The following is a 21,815-nucleotide window of genomic DNA, read 5'->3' as shown; positions in this document are numbered from 1 at the left end:
GTATCTTTCGCCCCCTCTTTTATAAAGATGTTTATAAATGTATTTTTTTTTTTATAGAAATGAAGAAACATCTGAAAAATCTTAACCGAGGAAAGGATAATACTTAAAATCCTTGCTACAATGTAAATGCCGAACATAATTTCGTAAAAAAGTGACAATAATAAGGGCGGCATTAAACAAATGGGGTTACCGTTTGCCCCCTTATCAAATGATAATATACATGTATGTTACTATAGGGTAAACAAGTAACATTTGTTGTTTATAAAGCTGGAATAAACTAATTCATAAGTAAAGATAAGAAATGTACTTCTAATTTATAATACCACACTACACTTACTTAAGATAATAAGAAGATAGTAACGAGCTTTATCTTGACCTGTCCTTGCATTTTCACATAACCGGTCTACAACCACGTGGACCTATAACAGAACAGGTAACCGGTCTACAACCACGTGGACCTATAACAGAACAGGTAACGCAGTCTTATTTCTTTCTAAATTTTTAGATTACTTGATTGTTTTATTCAAATTCAATTGCATCCTTTTATTGATACAATTTTGAAATTGAGTATGTTGCAAATTCTTTCTAAGAACTTCTTTACTATTTACAATATGTATAGTAAAATTATCAGTTAAGATAGCGAGAAAGCCACGGCAAAATGAACTTCGTTAAGTGAGACAATGTACACAATTGGTTAAATTTGATATGATTTTTTCGATGTTTCCGACCGCTTCGGTTGTCTCATGGTTACCTGTTCGCCTTGCGCGTGCCACGGTGAGTTCGTTGGTGCGAACCCAGCCGTGTCAAACCACGGACTTTAATATGGTATATTTGCATGCTGTTTCTCCGCTTAGCACGCGACATTGAAGAGTAGGAGCAAACTGTTCGGGTCGGAGTAAACACAGCGTGTCAGCCGAGTGGAAATAAGGATTAATAGTAATCATAATGCATTATATATAAAAAAGAAGATGTGGTATGATTGCCAATGAGACAACTATCCACAAAAGACCAAAATGACACAGCCTCATTAACAACTATAGGTCACCGTACGGCATTCAACAATGAGCAAAGCCCATACCGCATAGTCAGCTATAAAAGGCCCCGATAAGACAATGTAAAACAATTAAAACGAGAAAACTAACGGCCTTATTTATGTAAAAAAATGAACATGTTTTCGTCTTGAATAAGCATTTAATTTGACCTATAATGAGCTACTTTTATAAATTTTGACTTGGATGTAGAGTTATCTCATAGGCACTCATACCACGTCTTCTTAGATCTATTTAAATTGCCGCTGGACGTTATACAACCATCCGTCCTCATCATTATCATTGCGTATACATATATAAGTGTGTCGGTAGCTGTATATATACACGTAGCATACTATTAGGATTGGTTTGCTCGATAAAGTATTCGTATTTGTATCCCAGAGAAAAAAATAGTCATTCTTTAAAATTCCACTGATATGAAATAACATTATAATTATAACAGTTTTGTAGTTTACACAATATACGTTACAAAAGAATGGATTATTGTCAATGAACCAATTAAAAAGGTGTAAAAATGAACGAAAGGAATGTGGATAATAATTCTTTCATGAGTCAGAAAATGCCATTGCGTATTTGATATGAAATTAATGATCAACCGGTTGGAAAAATCTTGCACATTTATAAAAAAGAAAATTAGGTATGACTGTCAATGAGACAACTATCCATGCATAAGACACAGGACACAGAAATTAACAACCATAGCTAGGCCGTAACTATATATACGTATTTGTTGATTTTTCAAGATTCTTTGACACAATTTCTTATATGGAGAAATATAAAAAAGGCATATATCTCCAAGAAAAAATCAATTGCGTTAACTTACGACGAGTGGTATAAAGCATTAAGAATTATATACAAGAGCAAAAAACCAAATTTAAATAAGCCGTAAAAAGGCATCCAGTGTCTGGGGAAGAACAGTACACTTTATGTTTTTGTCTGTATTGTTCTCAATATGATGAATCCATCAATACAAACATAATGCAATGTAAAAGAAAGTTAAACGTTTAAAGGTTCACATACAAGAAGCCCAAACTTATTTCATTTTGTTATTTGGACTGCCCGTCCGATACCGTGCCATCATGATATGGATATACCTGTCCGGTACATTTTATGACATGGATACAAGTTCGCCCCCATTGACTCATAAACTTTATTCAGTATATAGAATTAAGTTAAAATGAAAACAGTAGAGCTACAGATCAATAATCTCTCTCCCTTTACATAATATAATTTGAAAACAGATTAAAGTAGAATTCATATGACGTGTAGCTTTGCAGTTTATTACACAAATTAGATGTGAAGACATCTTCTGGTTCTGACAATATATAAAATATATAGGTCTAAAGATGTTTATAACTCAGTGACAATGCATCTTCTTTACCATATGTTTTAATCGAATGATTGATACTGGTGATTATCGGATCGATGTGTTTAAAATAATGTAAAATGTATCCATCTGGTCAAATAAAAAAGTACGAAGTTGAAAAGTTGAGTAGTAAGCGTAAATTAGACTTGATTGATCGGCCAAAGGGAGATAACTACAACAAATTTACAAAAATAAAAACTACCGAATCGTATTTCCTATTTTTTGATAGTAAAACGAAACGTGGAATACCATATGTTTTTAAATTTTGCTGTAATTTTCAGCTGAAGAATGGTACAAAAAGGGCATAAAAAGAAGGAAGGAGGGAAAGATCTGGGCAAACTGATACACGATCATGATGCTAAGTTGAAGGTAAATATGGCATTAATTAGTGCTTTGCAGCTTTTGTGATCTTTTATTGTTTCTTTGCTAAAGTGCTATACTCCTCGCCCCGAATGATGCTTCAAATATTGGATACGTCAAAATCATAAAAACTATATTGTGAAGCTTCTCAACCACGCACCAAGCATTTCGAAGTTAGATCAACAACTTGTAAACTCGGAAGTCAAAATAATATGTCCCATTTAAACGTGTCTTCCTGGCCTTGAAGCTGTAGCAGCTGGCTTGCATGTGGGCTGACACGTGGTTATAGAACCCAGTTCTGAATGTCTAGCATATATATGTACACAAATAATATTATTTACACCAAGTTTGAATAAACGACACAAGAATATTTAAGGAGGAAATTATAAATATCAGGTCAAAAAGTACATAACACCAAATGTATGGAGAGCACAACAAAAATATACATAAAATAAAGAGTTTAAGTTGAAGATATCCTCAAGATATATCCTTGTTATTTTTAGCTTGCATGGGGTGAAAAATAATTAAACAATTCATTATGTGTGTAAAAGTTGGTATATTTATCATATTTATATAAGGCACTCTCATTTAAGAAGGAGTAGTCATTTTTGATACTATATATATATATATAGTAATCCATAGTAATAAGATAGACGCGCACATTTCTATTTTGAAAACTTTTAAATTTAGTTGTTATAAGATATCTTTTAACTACTCTTTCTTTGTGAAGTGATAACTTTATCTTTTATGAACTTAAGTTTCCAAGGATAAAATTTATTTAAAAAAATCATTTAATTTAATGGATTTATGAAATCGAAAACGTAAAAAAAATATTTGAAATATTTATGGTACCCTGATACTGTATGCATAATTGGCGAACATCGGCATATTACGCTAAAAAGAAAGTTAGATCTTCCGAGGTATGAAATATGTCTGTGTGCAATGAAATTAGTGAGCAACCATTTCACTTTAAAAAGGGGGGATACGGTTTTTGTCTTAGCTAGAATTATTTTTTTCGAACAAAGCGCGAACATTTTTTTTTTGTATTTCGACGCTATCAATCTAATTTTGTTTTTTTTTCTAAATTTAACACCAACAGTTATTGGGGAAATATGAATTAAGAATATTTTTTTTTGTCACATATTCACAATTTTTTCCCCCGTCAAATTGGGGATTAGCATATTTTTTTTTTTAGGAAAAAAACGTAAACCTCTCTGAATTAAGTTAAATTGTCGTTCCCTTACGCCAAACACGAAATATACACACTGTATATAGGACTAGCACAAAATAGATGTAATTCACAAATCTTTATTCAGGTACTTAAAAACGTCAATTTTGTATTACTAAAACTGACATTCGACTGGCATTTGTTATACAATGAGGGTCTGGATGAGGATCGATCATTTCTGTATTTTTAGGTATTTTTCTTTATTCTTTATACACTGTATTTTGCCCATGATTATTATTCTTTATATTTTAGAATCCCATTAGTCATTATTTTTAATTTGTTTGTCCTCTTTTTTCTCTATTTTTTTATCATTGTTCTGCAAATTTTGTCTTTATTGTCTATTCTGTAAACCTGGTAAACTATTCTGTAAACGCCATGTAGATCCTTAAAAAGTACCAGTTTTATACAAAATAAGAATAAGACTACGTTACTAATCTTAATATGCATTACACAAACTTGTGGCAGAAGTTTTAAGCAACAATTGACAGGCAACAAGGGAAACCAAGTTAATTCTGAATGCATTAACCTTTTTTTACAAAGAAATTAACATAAACAAAAATAAGTCATTTTTTGCAAAGGTTTCAACGTTCCTTTATACATGAACACATATATATATATATACATTTTCGTAATAGACCGAATTGATAGATATTTGTAAAAATAAATCATGCAGTGTTCCGAAATTTCGACATACAAAAACGAATTTAACTCTTTCAACTGGCTAATCTTCCGTTTAGCCACACGAATCAATGAAATAAACAACCAGAGTCTCTGAAATCATACATTGGCTAGAGGTTTATATATATAGAGTCTCTGAAATCATACATTGGCTAGAGGTTTATATAGGGAAAGCCGGTCAAGATCACACAAAACAAGTTTAATCCCGCCTTATTTATGCGCCTGTCCATAGTCAGGAGACTCTGGACTATCTTAGTCTCAGTATATTTTAATTTTGGTTTATTTAATTCATTGTGTGACGTCCATTTTCGCTGAACTAGTACACATTTTTGTTTTAATAGCGGTGAACTGAACCCCTTCCGGGTGCGGTATTTTCTAGCTGTGTTGAAGACCCCTTAATGGTGTTGGCCTGTGTTTTGCTCTTTGGTCGGGTTGTTGTCATTTTGACCCACTTCCAGTTTTTATGGAACTATTTATTATCGTGTTTGTCATGCTTGTAGGGCTCATCATGATATGAAATACTTTGAAGCCAGTTTCAATAGACATACATAATTGTATCTTATAAGGTGCAGTTATTTAAAATATTTTGGAGCGAGTTCCGATGAACAGACATTATTTGCTTTTTTGTAGGGCTCAACGATATGGAATATTTTGAAGCAGTCTATGTTTGCGATTATCGTTGGTATATTGGCACTATGCTTGTTTAACTACATGGATACACGGGTACCAGAAGGAGTTACGGAAGTATGGAGCGCCAGAATACTAGATACATCACTCAGAACGATGGGCAAAGTGGTAAACATTTACACGATACATGATCATCAGACACCTTCCTCTACAGTATTACACCTGTATGTTTTAATGAGACCCTGATCATGTCGATGGTGCATGTCACATTTTAAACACAACGAGAAGCGTGGGAGTATTTGAAAAAGGGGGCAACAATCTTCTAAAAGTTGCTATAAAAAAGGGATAAAAACATTGCATAGTTTTATATGCTAGTATGAAGTCAGAGCCGACTATATATCATTTTCATTTTTCATTTTGTATTTGCCCCTAGGCCACCACCATCGCCCTCTCTGGGATCCCATGATCCTGACAACCCAAACGGACATAATATTATCTGTAATCTACCCAACATGTATATACAGTGAGGTTTGTTTTAGGGCTTTCTCGTTTTTAACAACCTATTTACCAAACCATTTTCAATTTGATTATATAATTACACCTACATATCAAGACAATGTATTAACCATGCACTACTAACTTACACATAGACAACAATTAAGTGGTGTAAAAGTAAAATACTTCTTTATTTATATTAACCCGTTACACTCACTGTGCAGAGCAAAATCAATATTCTTCTGCTTCACTTGAAAAAAATAATAGTTCAAAACCTATTACTCCAAATAAATAAACCATGTTCTCCCAGACGTATGTTGGATCATTCACGTTTTGGTGTTAACAATTTGAATTTATTAATGCACTAAAAGCTTAGTTATTTAATTAGTTTTCATGATTTTCCAACATGATACTAGTATATAGTTGTACATACATCTACTACTATGATCTACGCACACTTTTAGATTCTGTACCTGAACAATTTTGGTGTACATGGAGGTGTCTGCAAATTTACAAGAAAGGGTGTTGATATGATGCTGACAACTCTCATCACCGGAAGTCCATTTGGTTTGGGTGCAGATCCAGAACTAAAGGTATTATATTGCATGTTTGATGTGTGTACATTTTTACAGGAAATCAAAACTGAAGTGCAAAAAAGGCAGAAGTTAGACGGATTTGAATAGAAAAAGAAATCAGTAATATTTTGTTATAAATTTAATTGTACATTTCTCTTGCATTAATAAAATTGAGAAAGGAAATGGGGAATGTGTCAAAGCGACAACAACCCGACCATAGAGCAGACAACATACATTTTAAATAATTACATTTATAAGTTGGTCAAGAAATGCTACATGTATACGTGGCAGTATTTCTAACTTTCGTTTGCGTATTTTTATCAGAAAATCTTATTTCTGAATTTTCATTGTTTAAATCACGATCTCAATATATAAGTTCCCTTGATTTTTGACTGTTAGTCTGTTAACCTTTAAATTAAGTTACTTCACATAAATGTATTATGCTTCTTACAAATGTATTGAATTAACAAATGAGAGCATGAATATGATGATAAACTTACTATATATAAAAAAGAAAGAAAACCTTGATCAATGAACACTTTTAATACTGCATATATATTGTAGATATATGATACTGTGTTTGATGGAGTTGGTGTAAGAGTTTATGAACCCGTCAATCTCAAATCAAACAAAAGACCAGCCTTAGTATACTATCATGGCGGCGGTTGGTCTTGGCTATCTGTAGGTAGGTACACGTATATGCAAGCATCGGATACACAAAGTCATGTAGACAGTGTTTTGTTTTTATTTACAAAGAGATATTGTTCATGTTCTGCATAATCTAGTCAATATAAATGATGATAGACTTTCCACAACTCTTCTGCAACCATCATTTAGAAATAAAACAAAACATAATAATTGCAGATTCCTTAGGGTTTTAATGTATAGGACTGGCCGAAATGTCCACATTTACAGTATCAATAAGTATCCTGTATCTTTCGTTACTTAACTTTGCTTGTTTTGTAAATACACGTGCTTAACATTGTTTCAGATGTGTATGACGGAGCAACACGAGCACTAGCCAAGCGAGTTGGCATGGTTGTAGTTTCTGTGAGGTGAGTGATAAATTTGCATAATGTTCAATTTAAGTTTCAATATGATAAGACATAATAGAATGTTGTGATTATCCAAGAGGATTGATAACGTTATATTTACAGAATTATGTACGATGAGAAACAATCTACTGTAATTTGTATTCTACAATTGCGATAAACACAACGCTAGGATGCAATTTGAAAAAAAAGATAGGACAGGAGTTTTGAGTAAAAGAAAGGCAGGACGAAGAACTGGGCAAAACAAAATGACAGGACCGAATAGTGTGAGAAATAAAAAAAGAAGGACAGAGATTACAACTAACAAAAAGGCAAAACAAAATGTTTAATCCTAGCCCCCTCCCCCCTCCCCATAAAAATCAAATGGTAGTTCACTTATAGACTTCCCAATTTCGGTATTTGCCTTGGATCAGTATTTTTGTTTTTCTGTTTTACACTATTACATACTATGCAAAATGACAAAAGACGTGACCTTTATGGTATAAACGGATTTTCGGTCTGACGTCTATATGAAATAAAGTTTATTTCATATCGGTTGAGAATAAGATTCTCTTATTGGATTAAAAGGGGTCACATGACATTCATTATTCTTCAGAAATAAATTCCATCGGTCATTAACAGAAAAAAACGGACCAGAAAACCGGTCGTTAACGAACTTTAACATATTAATGACCGGAGGGGCGTGTTTTCCGTCTGATAATGACCGTTGAGGCGTGGTTTTCGTCTGATAATGACCGTTGGGGCGTGATTTCTCTGTTAATGACCGGTGGGGCGTGGTTTCTCTCTGTAGAGAGATGTACCTTTTATAAAACATGTTCCTGTTTTTAATATTATATTTAAGTTGTTGAATTGTTTATTTTATATGTTTTCGTTAATCATAAAATTAAAGATAACTTGATTAAGTATTTATATACTGAAAAATTGCACTAAAATGAATGGCAGTATTACTATGACTGTTCTTCACTATTTGCCATAGAAATCGTACAACTACTCGAGTTCACTGTAGGCATTTTGAATTTATGAGAATTTTCGAAAACATGGTTTCTCAATGAAATAAACATAATAGTTCTTGAAAAAATGGTCATTATCGTGATACATGGACTGCCCGTAGGACAGTGGTATTGACTGCGACAGCGATAATCACCTCACCTTCGGCTCACTCATTAACACTATCTTAGTCAATACCACCGTCCTGTGGGCAGTACATATATCACGATAATGACCAGTTTTTCAAGAACTATAATTATATGAATAATATAGGCTATAAATCAGTTACTTCTAACACTTTTCTGCTAAACGTTTTTGCTCTTCTTTTCTTTGCCATTTTTCTTTTATTTCTTTTTTTGCCCGATCTGAGATAGCGCCATTTGTACTTTACGATGAAGTTGTGGTCACTTCAATTTGAAACTTAAGACACATACATGATCACCATAATAGGAATTTTCAATGATTATAACAAATAATGGTTTTGATCCACATTTTGCCAATCTTTACATTTGACCCTATGAGTGATGCCTGATGTCTTTTTTGACAAATATTCGCAGGGGCGGATGCAGGAATTTTCGAAAGGGGGGGGGTGCTAACCCAGGCCCTGGAGGGCAAAGGGGGGGTGCAAAACATATGTCCCGATACAAATGCATTGATCGGCAAAAATAAAGGGGGGGTGCGCACCCCCGGAACCCCCCCCCCCCCCCTGGATCCGCCACTGATTCTTGTTACATATTGGCTTGGATAAATGTTCTAGAAACGCATTTCCTTCTATGACAGGACATACAAAAAATAAATTGTTTAACGCAATATGAAAATAATATTATAAGACTTACAATTTTATTTTGTTTTTGTTTTACAGTTACAGACAGTCACCAGAGCATCCTCATCCAATACCTTTCGAAGATTGCTTAACAGCAACTAAGTACGTCGTCAACAATGCTAAATCTCTACATGTAGATCCGTCACGTGTAGCCATTTCCGGTGACAGTGCTGGAGGCCATTTATCAGCAGCCGTTGCTATGGCGATGAAGAAAGAGATCAAAATTTCCGTCCCAATTTACCCTTGTTTACAATTATTTGATTTACAAACACCATCATATATTGAAAATAAAGATTACATTCCAGGAATGCTGACCGATGTGTCCATGTTGACCTATTGGCTAAATTATGGAAATATCAGTTACAACTATATTGATGATATCTTAACTAACAGACATACATCTCAAAAACTGAAAGAATCGTTGTATGCTAAATATGTTAGTCCAGATTGGTATATGAAGGAACATATTAGAACACCTAGTTTGCGAAATATGAAGAAAGAAACGAACTTTGGAAAAACTGAATTATCCAATCAAATACAAGAGACAATTTTAAACCCTGATTTTTCACCTTTAATGGTGCCGGACGTCAAGTTCAAAGACTTGCCGCTTACATATGTGTTAACAGCCGGATATGACGTTTTACGTGATGATGGACTCATCTATTATCAGCGTCTGAAAAAGGCTGGTGCTAAAGTGCAATTGGCACATTATTCAGAGGGATTTCATGGTATGATTTTCTTTTTTGACGGTCCTATGCCATTTCAAGTAGGAATTCGTGCAATGAATGACCTTGTTGAATTTTTGAAGAAAAATTTATGATAACGTGCTCAATATATTAAAGATTTGTTATTGTCTAGGTTATAGATTTATATGCAAGGGATATGTAGCGAAGAAATAAAAAATATCTAAAATATGCAATGTGTTTTGTTGTTGTTATCTGCATGAACTGAAGTTCATAGTGTGTATTATTTATTAGTGAACTGATAATTATTTCGGAAGGAGGTAAATGTATTCATTTTATAGAAGATTGATCTTGTTAAACACTGGTTTTGATTGGTTGATTGTCTGCATTCAATGTCATTGTTAGATATAGGTAGATGTGGTCTGAGTGCCACTGCGACAACTCTCCATGCAAATAACAATTTATAAAAGTTAACCATTGTTAGCACTCTTTGTGATATATCGTAGCGGCCAGTTGTTGATGGTGAAGGAAGCCCGATTGAATGGAGAGAAATAACGAAATACGGCAGGAAAACTGACAATTTCTATAAAAATAGGGAGATGTGGTATGATTGACAATGAGGCAATCATCTAATAAAGTTCAAATAACGTGGACGTAAGCAAAGCATACGGCCTTTAATAACGAGCTACCGTAAAATTGGCTATAAGGCTCCGACATAAAATTATGAAACAAATTCATTTGTGAACACTTAGACGAAACGCGTGTCTGGCGTATATACAAAATTTAGTCCTGGTATCTATGATGAGTTTATTTACTGCTTAATTTATAACAAAACAATTTACGAAAAACAAAATATGACGGAGATGAACCAACTACAACAACTGAATAATAGGCTTCTGACTTGGGAAAGACATATACATAATGTGACTTGGTTTAACGTTTTTGCGTTGTGGGCACCAAACCCTCCCGTAACCTTGGGTGCAGTGGTAAAACAGCACAAAATATATATACAAACTAAAAAATCAGTTGAAAAGAGCTGAATGACACAAAGCACAGACTGGACGTAGCAGAGTATTTATATACCCCCTTATAAAAAAAGACATGTAGTCCTTTACTTTATGGACGCTGTCTAAAGTCTTGTCCTTCCGTCTGTTTGTTCGTAAATCTGTTTGTACAACGAATGTATACATTTGTCAGAATATGCTGGACGTAACATATATTGGATATATATATGATGACTTTTCTTATATATGGCAATAGCTCAAGACGGAAAGTCAAATGGTAGACTATGGATTTTTCTGATCTGTCATACACCCACTTTCTGATTTCTGATGCGTTGAATGACAAGTGAGGTATAGGGTTAGCAACAAACCACAAGTTTTGGTGTTATTTTTTTTTGTCTCCCGTCAATTATTTTATCTAAAATGTGAATTCGAGCGTTGAATGTTGTTAAGTCTAGCTCTAGAGATTGATACTCCGATGCTAAAGATTAAAAGTTGTACATCGCGTGTTTTCTTTGTTTGAATATTCAGGGTCCAGACGGGCGACAGGGACTCTTTCGATAGATTACAAACTCTTTCCCCATACCAATGCCTTAAGAGATACTTATCGTAAATTTTAAGGATGACATAACAAACTGGTTTAACGTTATGGAGTATCTGATTCATAGGCGACGACGAATAGATATTCCAGTTGTCGTAACTTCAATTAGTTCCCCTTTTCGCTCAAATGTGACTTTCAGAATTAGACTTATCAACGGGGTTGGGCAGCGCAGTCATTTGATTTGTTTTCCGTGGCAGTCTTTGTGGACTAGGGAATTAATTAGCATGTCATCAAACTAATTCAACTCGCCACAGTCTGTATTTGCCTGTCTCAAGCCAGCAACTTGTAGTTCAATGTTTGTCGTTTGGTGTTGTCTTTCATTTATTGTGTTGTACATACATCAGGTTGTTTGTTTTCTCTTGTCAATTTCATTTTGTTTCTGGTAGAGAGTTGTTTCATTGGCAGTCATAGCACGTCTTCTTATTCTAATGATTGGTACGTATCGTACTTTTGTTACATATACATTGTATGGTGATTAATATATACATGGGCTGGTTGATTTCATTACAAGTAGCAAGAACCATTCAAAAAGGGGTTTTATCAACAAGATACCTCAAGCTTCGTTGAATAGTTGTCACATTAAAAATCACAATATATAAATTACTTATTGTATTCATACCCAATAAAAAAAAAACTCAAAGATAAACGTTGGCTTAAGTTAAAAAAAGCATGTAATGCTTAATATACAAATTTATTCAATAAAATATTCAAATAATAGGCCAGTCGTTGTAATTTTCATCCTTTTGTCACTAATCTGCAAGGAATAAAACACATGTTGTTGAAATTAATTCTTTACATCTCGGTGTTATTTTGTGGTGTACTCATTTGTAAAATTGCATTCGAAACTAGTCTTTACGTGACAAAACTGTTCTTTCGAGTCATTGCTTACATTAATACCGGTATCACTTCAAATGAAACTTTCTTCCTTCAATGCAAAAGAAGAATCAGTTTGTATCAGTTTTAAACTGTTTAATTAGGCTTTCTAACTGATTTGAGCGTCACTGATGAGTCATATGTTGACGAAACGTACGTCTGGCGTATTCAACTATAAGCCTACTACCTTTGATTCCTAATACAATTGAATGTCGCTCGATGTGCCATTTTCCTAAGAAAACTTAGCGATAAAAGTTAAGTGACACCATGACAAACCTATATCAAAATGCAAGAACATGACTAGCATTATCAATAATATAAACGGTGTTATTTAAACAGATGTTAGGAAATTGAAAATAAAATCCATAATCGAGGCGTATTGAATACTTACAAACTGATTTCTTTCTGCCATAACTTCCAGATCCATATCCACTAGACCCATAGCCACCACCGCCATAACCACCAGATCCATAACCGCCAGACCCATAGCCGCCACCTCCGTAACCACCCATAATGCCTCCTCCGTAACCACCCATACCACCGCCTCCAATACCACCCATGCCGCCGCCGCCGTAACCTCCATAACCACCCATACCGCCGCTTCCGTAACCACCCATGCCACCGCCTCCGATACCACCCATACCGCCTCCTCCGTAACCACCCATACCGCCTCCTCCGTAACCACCCATACCGCCACTTCCATAACCCATACCACCACCTCCGTAACCCCCTCCTCCACTGCCGTAGCTACTCCAACTACCATAGATTCCCATTCTCCATGGACTTCCTGAATTTCCCCATCCCCATCTTTGAACACATCTGTAATATGGGTACCATGGGAGTGTAATGCATCTCTTCCACGGTGGACATGCACGAGGCTAAAATAAATAACACTGTATTTCAAACAGCGAAAACCTGACGGGTTAAAATGCAAACATGATATATGTATGACAAAAAAAAAAAAAAAAAACCAAACAACACATCAACAAGAGTTAAACAGGTATAGTTAATTTTAATAAAATATATAAGTATATGTATGTAGATAATTGACCAATATAGATATTTGATAAATCATAAGTCCTATTTCATTATTATTCGTTGGCTACCAATTTTCTTGGGTTTCGTGGGTACAGGGGAACCACGAATTCAAATGTTCAACGAATAACATATTTTGAAAAGGCTTTTTATACAGAGATTGGGAAAACCACGAAATCAAATATCCACGAATATGCAAGTTTTCAGCATTCCACGAAAATTGATATCCACGAAAATAAATGAATCCACAGTATTTGTTTTAGATTATGGGATTATTTATTGTGTGTTCAATCAGAACGGCCAGTAGTATTCAGCATGACACCACCGATTAATTTTGTTGTATGAGACAAAAGTCCCAGATGAGTTTATCAAAGAATAAATATTTTTTTTATCATCTAAGTATTAAAAAAACTAATCATGCTAAACATAAATTGACAAAAAAGTTAAACTCCTAAAATAATAGGAGCCTGGAAGTTATGTATAATTTCGATCTTACCCATGAATAGCATCTAGTAGCAGTTATTTCTAAAATGAAAAAAAAAATGAGAATAGATAACAGCGATAGCACATATAAGACAATGCAGAACAAGTACTTATAAACTGATTCTGGGAGCACGTATACTCTGTTAACCTTATTACATATCAAAAATAAATGATCCAGTTCTAGACATATTGTTTATATATAAAAAAAAATAAATAAATAAACTCATCATGTTTCGTCTACAAAAGACTCATCAGTGACGCTCGAATCCAAAAAAGTTTAAAAAAAAGGCCAAATAAAGTACAAAGTTAAAGAGCATTGAGATCCAAAATTCCTGAAAGTGTTGCCAAATACAGCTAAGGTAATCTATGCCTGATATATGCGTCTTCTGTTCAAGACTGCATGTTGAACATGCTTTAAAGATGACCAATAAATGACAGATTTTTACCGACGACGAAAAACATGTTCCCTAGCAAGAACTGTGTATCATGTTTACCTTTTATGAAACGGTTTTCTTAAAATGACATTTGTTTCAAGACTTCTAAAATGAAATCATGCTTAATTAAAATGAATGTACAAATGTTCATACCAAGTTCGTTATCTAATTAGCTTGGGAAAACCCATCATAAAAAAGGCTATTGTTACTTTACATATTACGATATGAATATATTAATTATGTAAACATTTGAGAATCAGTATGTGTCGCAGGTTCAAAATATCACGGGAGTTCTAGAAATAGGACAAAGAATACTATTGCTGTTCTTAATTGTACTATCTTTTAAACTCGGACATATAAGAGAAAAAAATCCACTTTCAATCATTAACAGGAGTAAATTTGTTTGAGACCTAAACTGTGACTAGAGGCGATTTTGTAAAGAAGATGTTTATTTAATTCGGAAACAACCTGTCAAAAAAATAAAAAGTAAAACCGAGAATACTATCATTCTTTTCCTTCAGTCGGAACTTTGAAATAAAATTAAAAGACATGATGAAATCATACCTTGTATTGCAATTCCAAACAGGAAAATAGCGAAGAACAGACAAGTGATGGGCTGCATGGTGAGCTAAAACAATGTTAGAATTATTCCTTTGCTGAAAAGTAAAGTGGGGAAATTGATTAAATATTTATTTCTATAGATATACAAAATTCCTTTATTTTGTAATATCCAACCAATCGCTGTAAGCAAACCCATTGAATATATGGAATACAATGTATCCATCCATTACACATAATTATTACATGCACACCAATAAGCATACCAGTTGTCTTAAAAATCAATGCAAAAAGAAGATTTGTTTTTTACGGTGCACTATTACATATATGCAGTGCTCTTTCTAGGAAAACATCTGATAGCCGGCTTCCAAGATTACTGTCAATACCATTTAAACAACATAAACCAAAAGCGTTTTGCAATTGGACCGTTCTTTTCTTACAAAATACCTTGTTTCACCCTCAGATTTATTGGTGCTCAAATTTCTAATCTGATAGTGTCAAATGTTGAATAGCCTTTTGTTTTCTTCTTATCATTTTAGCAATGATTTTCAAATCATGTTTGATAGCCACCGTCGTTTCTTTGACCGAAACATTTATTTTGAATTTACCTCCATCAGAAAAAAAACCAGATAAAAATGGAAAACCATTTATAGGTAATTTAATTTGTGTAAATATATGAAAAATTATGACCAGATAAAACAAATCAACGGGAATTTCGAAAAAAAAAACAGATTCAAAATCAGAAGGATTAGACGCTAATGTGTGAAACCCTTCTGATTTTTGAGATACCGTCAAGATGAATTCGAAGGTCCACAAAATGTTTCAAAAGTAATTCCCAGGAAATAGTTATCTCATGAAGATGAATTTATTCTTCATCGTTAAGCCATGGTTTCATTTCTTTTTCCGCAATTCAAAAGATACCTTCTTATTTGTGTTATCCCTGTTACGAATAGCTGATAGCTTTATTATAAATGATTCTATATTCTAAAACTATTTGTACTTACGATGTATCTGGATCCTTGATATGGGAATGTAATTTTCCAATCTGGCACTCCTATTTATAGTACGGTTGTAAGTTTTGAAACGTGAATCAGTATTGTTTTTACTCTCATACTTTTTGCATTGGATATGTTTACGTCTAGTTCAACAATTAAAGAACATTAAATATAATATGCTAAAAAGTAAAGAAAAGTTAAATGATTTGTGGTAAATTCATTATAACTATTATTAAAAACGCATGTAATGTACAAAAATTCTGCATCCTCTTAGTAATAAACAACAAATTTACAAATGTTTAGAATAAAAATCGACTTATTAACCATAGAGTGATCTATCAATAAACAAAAAAACAATGTTTTCATGCATGTCAAACTACTCAAAAATTTCGTGACATAACCACCTTTGCCATATTGTGGTTATATTGGTCAATGATGTTTTACTATAAATACAAGTTGAATATTTATTATTTACAGTTCACTCTCAAGATTCCCAACAAGGTAAGACATTATATGTTTAGAAATATACAAAACTAAATCGTTGTAAAACGGTGTTTTTAGCTGAAACATTCATAAGAGAGTCAACAGTAGACATACGTTTTCTGCACGAACGTAAAGGTAATAAAATAATGTTTTTCAAATATTTTATCTTTCAATTTCTTTTTAATACAAAGATAACTAAAGACAACATTTCATTGCCGATATTCATCATTTCATTTTTTCATAGAATCAATTTTAAAAAGTGTCTGAGAAGTGAATTTTAATTAAGAAAATAGAATAAATAACGTAGTGAAGGAGAATATCATAAGGTGTGAACTGCTTAGACAAACACAAATATTGATGCACACCCTTTATAATATTCTCTTTTTAACTATGTCGATTGAAATAGAAAGGCGAAATATATCAAACAGACAGTTACGTAAGACGTATTTAACGATCATGACATGCATATGGCTAAATTGGAATTTTTGTATTTTTCAAATATGATACCGAAAAAAGTAAAATAACAAAACATGCACTACGAGAAAAAATCAAAAATAAAATTCTGTAATTACATTGCAAAATCGAAAGCGCAAACATATCAAACGAATGCATATAAAAAAAACCCAACTACCATACTCATGACTGGGTACAGAAAAAGAAAAAACAAACTCCACTACAACAACCGTGATTATATTTAATGACGTCATTAGTGACATTCATTGGCAACTGCTTACATAAATGATATTGAAACACAGCTATCAGATATCCTCATGGAACTTGCATAGTACACCGCTAAAAGAGATTACTATCTTTGATATACATGTTAGAAAACTTCATGGAACTTGCATAGTACACCGCTAAAAGAGATTACTATCTTTGATACACATATTAGAAAACTTCATGGAACTTGCATAGTACACCGCTAAAAGAGATTACTATATTTGATATACATGTTAGAAAACTTCATGGAACTTGCATAGTACACCGCTGAAAGAGATTACTATATTTGATACACATGTTAGAAAACTTCATGGAACTTGCATAGTACACCGCTAAAAGAGATTACTATCTTTGATATACATGTTAGAAAACTTTTTGGAACTTGCATAGTACATCGCTAAAAGAGATTACTATGTTTGATACACATGTTAGAAAACTTCATGGAACTTGCATAGTACACCGCTAAAAGAGATCACTATCTTTGATATACATGTTAGAAAACTTCATGGAACTTGCATAGTACACCGCTAAAAGAGATTACTATATTTGATACACATGTTAGAAAACTTCATGGAACTTGCATAGTACACCGCTAAAAGAGATTACTATCTTTGATATACATGTTAGAAAACTTTTTGGAACTTGCATAGTACATCGCTAAAAGAGATTACTATGTTTGATACACATGTTAGAAAAATTCATGGAACTTGCATAGTACACCGCTAAAAGAGATCACTATCTTTGATATACATGTTAGAAAACTTCATGGAACTTGCATAGTACACCGCTAAAAGAGATTACTATATTTGATACACATGTTAGAAAACTTCATGGAACTTGCATAGTACACCGCTAAAAGAGATTACTATCTTTGATACACATATTAGAAAACTTCATGGAACTTGCATAGTACACCGCTAAAAGAGATTACTATCTTTGATATACATGTTAGAAAACTTTTTGGAACTTGCATAGTACATCGCTAAAAGAGATCACTATGTTTGATACACATGTTAGAAAACTTCATGGAACTTGCATAGTACACCGCTAAAAGAGATCACTATCTTTGATATACATGTTAGAAAACTTTTTGGAACTTGCATAGTACACCGCTAAAAGAGATTACTATATTTGATACACATGTTAGAAAACTTCATGGAACTTGCATAGTACACCGCTAAAAGAGATCACTATCTTTGATATACATGTTAGAAAACTTCATGGAACTTGCATAGTACACCGCTAAAAGAGATTACTATATTTGATATACATGTTAGAAAACTTCATGGAACTTGCATAGTACACCGCTAAAAGAGATTACTATATTTGATATACATGTTAGAAAACTTTTTGGAACTTGCATAGTACACCGCTAAAAGAGATTACTATATTTGATATACATGTTAGAAAACTTTTTGGAACTTGCATAGTACACCGCTAAAAGAGATCACTATCTTTGATACACATGTTAGAAAACTTCATGGAACTTGCATAGTACACCGCTAAAAGAGATTACTATATTTGATATACATGTTAGAAAACTTTTTGGAACTTGCATAGTACACCACTAAAAGAGATTACTATCTTTGATACACATGTTAGAAAACTTCATGGAACTTGCATAGTACATCGCTAAAAGAGATCACTATCTTTGATATACATGTTAGAAAACTACATGTACTTACTATTTGTAACCATATCCATGCTTTCATGATTGTTTCACATTCATTTCTTTTTTGATATCCCACATGACCATGTACCATACTGTAGATTCATTATTATTCGTTGGGTATCAGTTTTCGTGGGTTTCGTTGGAACAGGTGAACCACTAATTCAAATATTCAACGAATGACGAAGTTTGTAGGAGTCCTGAATCCACTCATATTACTAATTAGTACATGCATATAAATAAATTGTATCGTTCATTTTAGCTAACCATGAAACCCATCACTTGTCTGTTCTTCGCCATTTTCCTGTTTGGAATAGCAATACAAGGTATGATTACAAGCATGTCTAAGAAAATGTGAAGATGTTCAAATAAACTTGATCTTAAAAGTCAGACTCAATGAAAATGAAAATGATCGCATCTAATTATAAGATATCCCTGACGGGAGATGCTTACCATCCAAATTTATTCCTCGTCACTCTTCTGTTTCAAGTAGACTTTTGTATAAAAATGATACTGTTTGTTACTCTTGATTGATTGTCTTTAATGCATACTCAGAGTAAAGATACAATGCGATATTGTTGGTATGTTCCATTGGTTACATGAATAGATAATAAGGATAGCTTTACAGGGAACATTGACAGTAATTCTGTTACTTACGTTGCTCTGTAGTGTAAACATGTTATGTCCCTTTGGTCTCTGGTGGAGATTTTTCTCATTTACAATCAAATAGATATAGGAAGATGTGGTATGAGTGCCAATGAGACAACTTTCCATCCAAATAACAATTCATAAAAGTAAACCATTACAGGTCAATGTATGGCCTTTAACACGGAGCATTGGCCCAGACCGAACAACAAGCTATAAAGGGCCCAAAAATTACTATTGAAAAACCATTCAAAATACTGTACATCAGATTCCTGACTTAGGACAGGTGCAAACTTTTGCAGCGGGATTAAACGTTTTAATGGTACAAAACTTTCTTCCATTTTCTGAAACAATAATATAACATCACAACATAGAAAAACACACTATAAAATACCAATTGGAAGGCTTAATCAACTCTTCAAAAAACGTAAATTAACACACTATGAACGAATAAATTTGATCTGCGATAAATGAATGCAAATACATAGTTAATAAAATTATAAGGCACAATTATTCAAGGCCAAAAGCAAACAAACAAGTTCAAATAAAGCCATGACAAGACACCACCGCGAAAAAGGACTTCACTGGATTCAGTATTGACCATATGCTAGAAATTGAAGGAGAAACAAACTGATATTCAGTGCGTTAGAAGATCTTTTTCTTGATTCCCCTTACCCAGGAATGGCAAAACAGATATTTGAATGCCAATGAAACAATATACCTTCATGGTTAAAGCGCTATACGACCAAAAGGGTGAACATGTCATTTAGTTTTGTTTATATGTGGGAAGCTTTGTTTCTGTATCACTGACGTGTACCACATTTTTCTAATTGTAATGTTTACATCGCAATTGCCTCACACATGTTATTTGTTCCCGATTGTCTTATATGAAAAATTAGTGCTATCTATGCATTTAATTACTTATATTTTAGGAACAACTGCAAGATGCAATTCATGGGTAAGATCAAACTTTAAAAAATTCAAATTTGTAAATATATACCTTTTTTGTGTTTGAATTTTACGTAAATGTTTTTTTTCCATTTTGTAATGTATTTTTTAGTGTTATTCTTTCTTTGCTATTTTTAATTAATTGAACTTTTTTAATACATGAAATGATAAAACCAATTATTGACTGTCATTGTGATATAAAACACGCTTATTATATTCTAAACTTTTCATAACACATTTTTATTTCATCTCATACCAGTAATCCTTGCTTTGAAAATATGGTGTCACTTAACCCTTCCGAAGTACCACACTGGTATACTAATCGCTAAAAAATCTTTAATTATAGGAATACATTAGAATTGTTTTACATGTTTTAGATATAAACAATATCTATATTGCTTTTGAATATCAAGACTATCACTAATCAGATCTGTCTTATTTCTTTATTTAGCCTAGGGTATGTGCACCATGGAAGCGATGTATTCCAACTCAATGGTACCCATATTACTACTGTGCTCAAAGGTGGGGTGGTCCTTGGAGAGGTGGAATCTGGGGAAGGCAAACCGGTGGAGTATGGGGTAATCAAGGTGGTAATTATGGAAAGAAGGGAGGTTGTAAGTATGAAATATGGTTAGAAACAATTTGACCTCGAAATTAGAAATAACGCTTGGTTTGTTTGTATTCATATGAGCGACATAACGGCGGTCGCATGTTGAGCAGAATATGCCTACCGTTTTGAAGACCTAATATCAACCCCAGGTTTTGGCGGGTTCGTGTTGCTCAGTGTTCTGTATCTTGAGTACTATTTATTGTGTTTTGGTCTTTTTTATCTGTCATGGCCTTGCTAATCTATTTCGTCTTATGAGTTTGAATACGCCTTTTTTATGAATTCTAATTTTATAATTTAATAAATGATAATCAGAAATGTTTCTATCATTATAACTATATTTGAAGTGTAAGTTGTATATTTCAAGTAGTTTTTGATGTCCTTTGACTTCGTTGTCAGAATAAACAAATATAGTACTAAGAGCATATCATACGTTTTAAAAACAGCTTTCTGCTGATTATGAAATTGCGCAAACGGAATCACGTCAAGTTAAAATAAAATATGTTCAAATAGTATTTTGGGTAAAGAACACATAAAAACTCATGTAATGTATGGTTTTTGATTTTTACATGATGTGATTTTTTGCAGATTAATCACAAAAGATGAAAGTTGCAACGACTGACCTGATAATTAGAATATAATATGAAATAAAATTTGATTGAATCAGTAAATTTATTTTGTAATTCAGGCCAATATTTTTGTTTTTGTTTTACATAAGGCAATATTTTACCTATAACTAAGAAACTTGTTTTTCGTGAATTTGGTTCACGATAAAAACATTCCATACCAATATGCTAGATGGAAGCTTTGAACTAGAGCTATTGTAGTGTTCAAATATGG

The 21,815-nt window shown here is 33.1% G+C and overlaps 2 protein-coding genes across 3 annotated transcripts; one reads left to right on the top strand and one right to left on the bottom strand.

Annotated features, from left to right (window-relative positions):
- Window positions 1–329: 329 nt before the first annotated feature.
- Window positions 330–10,154, top strand: LOC143076892 (arylacetamide deacetylase-like). Of its 2 annotated transcripts, none has more exons than XM_076252777.1 (7): window positions 330–472; window positions 2,697–2,784; window positions 5,312–5,476; window positions 6,268–6,396; window positions 6,943–7,063; window positions 7,370–7,433; window positions 9,280–10,154. In XM_076252777.1, the coding sequence occupies exons 2-7, from the start codon at window positions 2,704–2,706 to the stop codon at window positions 10,058–10,060; spliced, it is 1,341 nt and encodes a 446-aa protein (XP_076108892.1). In that variant the 5' UTR covers window positions 330–472; window positions 2,697–2,703; the 3' UTR covers window positions 10,061–10,154. The 2 variants fall into 2 exon arrangements, with proteins under 2 accessions (XP_076108892.1, XP_076108893.1); XM_076252778.1 differs by having other exon boundaries at window positions 363–433.
- A 2,043-nt stretch (window positions 10,155–12,197) lies between these two features.
- On the bottom strand, window positions 12,198–16,021 carry LOC143074903 (uncharacterized). The gene is made up of 5 exons (XM_076250116.1): window positions 15,913–16,021; window positions 14,915–15,006; window positions 13,930–13,958; window positions 12,790–13,276; window positions 12,198–12,279 (listed from the first exon to the last, which is right to left on the bottom strand). Exons 2-5 carry the CDS (start codon window positions 14,970–14,972, stop codon window positions 12,275–12,277), a joined length of 579 nt encoding a protein of 192 aa, XP_076106231.1. The 5' UTR covers window positions 14,973–15,006; window positions 15,913–16,021; the 3' UTR covers window positions 12,198–12,274.
- Window positions 16,022–21,815: the final 5,794 nt, after the last annotated feature.

This window comes from Mytilus galloprovincialis, chromosome 5, assembly GCF_965363235.1.
Source record: "Mytilus galloprovincialis chromosome 5, xbMytGall1.hap1.1, whole genome shotgun sequence".
Classification (NCBI taxonomy): Eukaryota; Metazoa; Mollusca; class Bivalvia; order Mytilida; family Mytilidae; genus Mytilus; species Mytilus galloprovincialis.
Note: the sequence above shows the minus strand (reverse complement) of the source record. Positions and strands in the feature narration are given on the sequence as shown.

Coding starts and splice junctions, on each gene's coding strand:
- LOC143076892 (XM_076252777.1), top strand. CDS start 2,704: ATGGTACAAAAAGGGCATAAAAAGAAGGAAGGAGGGAAAGATCTGGGC. Junction 2,785..5,311: donor ATCATGATGCTAAGTTGAAG/GTAAATATGGCA, acceptor GCTTTTTTGTAG/GGCTCAACGATATGGAATAT. Junction 7,434..9,279: donor ATGGTTGTAGTTTCTGTGAG/GTGAGTGATAAA, acceptor TTTGTTTTACAG/TTACAGACAGTCACCAGAGC.
- LOC143074903 (XM_076250116.1), bottom strand. CDS start 14,972: ATGCAGCCCATCACTTGTCTGTTCTTCGCTATTTTCCTGTTTGGAATT. Junction 13,959..14,914: donor GTTTGGAATTGCAATACAAG/GTATGATTTCAT, acceptor TTTTCATTTTAG/AAATAACTGCTACTAGATGC. Junction 13,277..13,929: donor CTACTAGATGCTATTCATGG/GTAAGATCGAAA, acceptor TATTTATTTTAG/CCTCGTGCATGTCCACCGTG.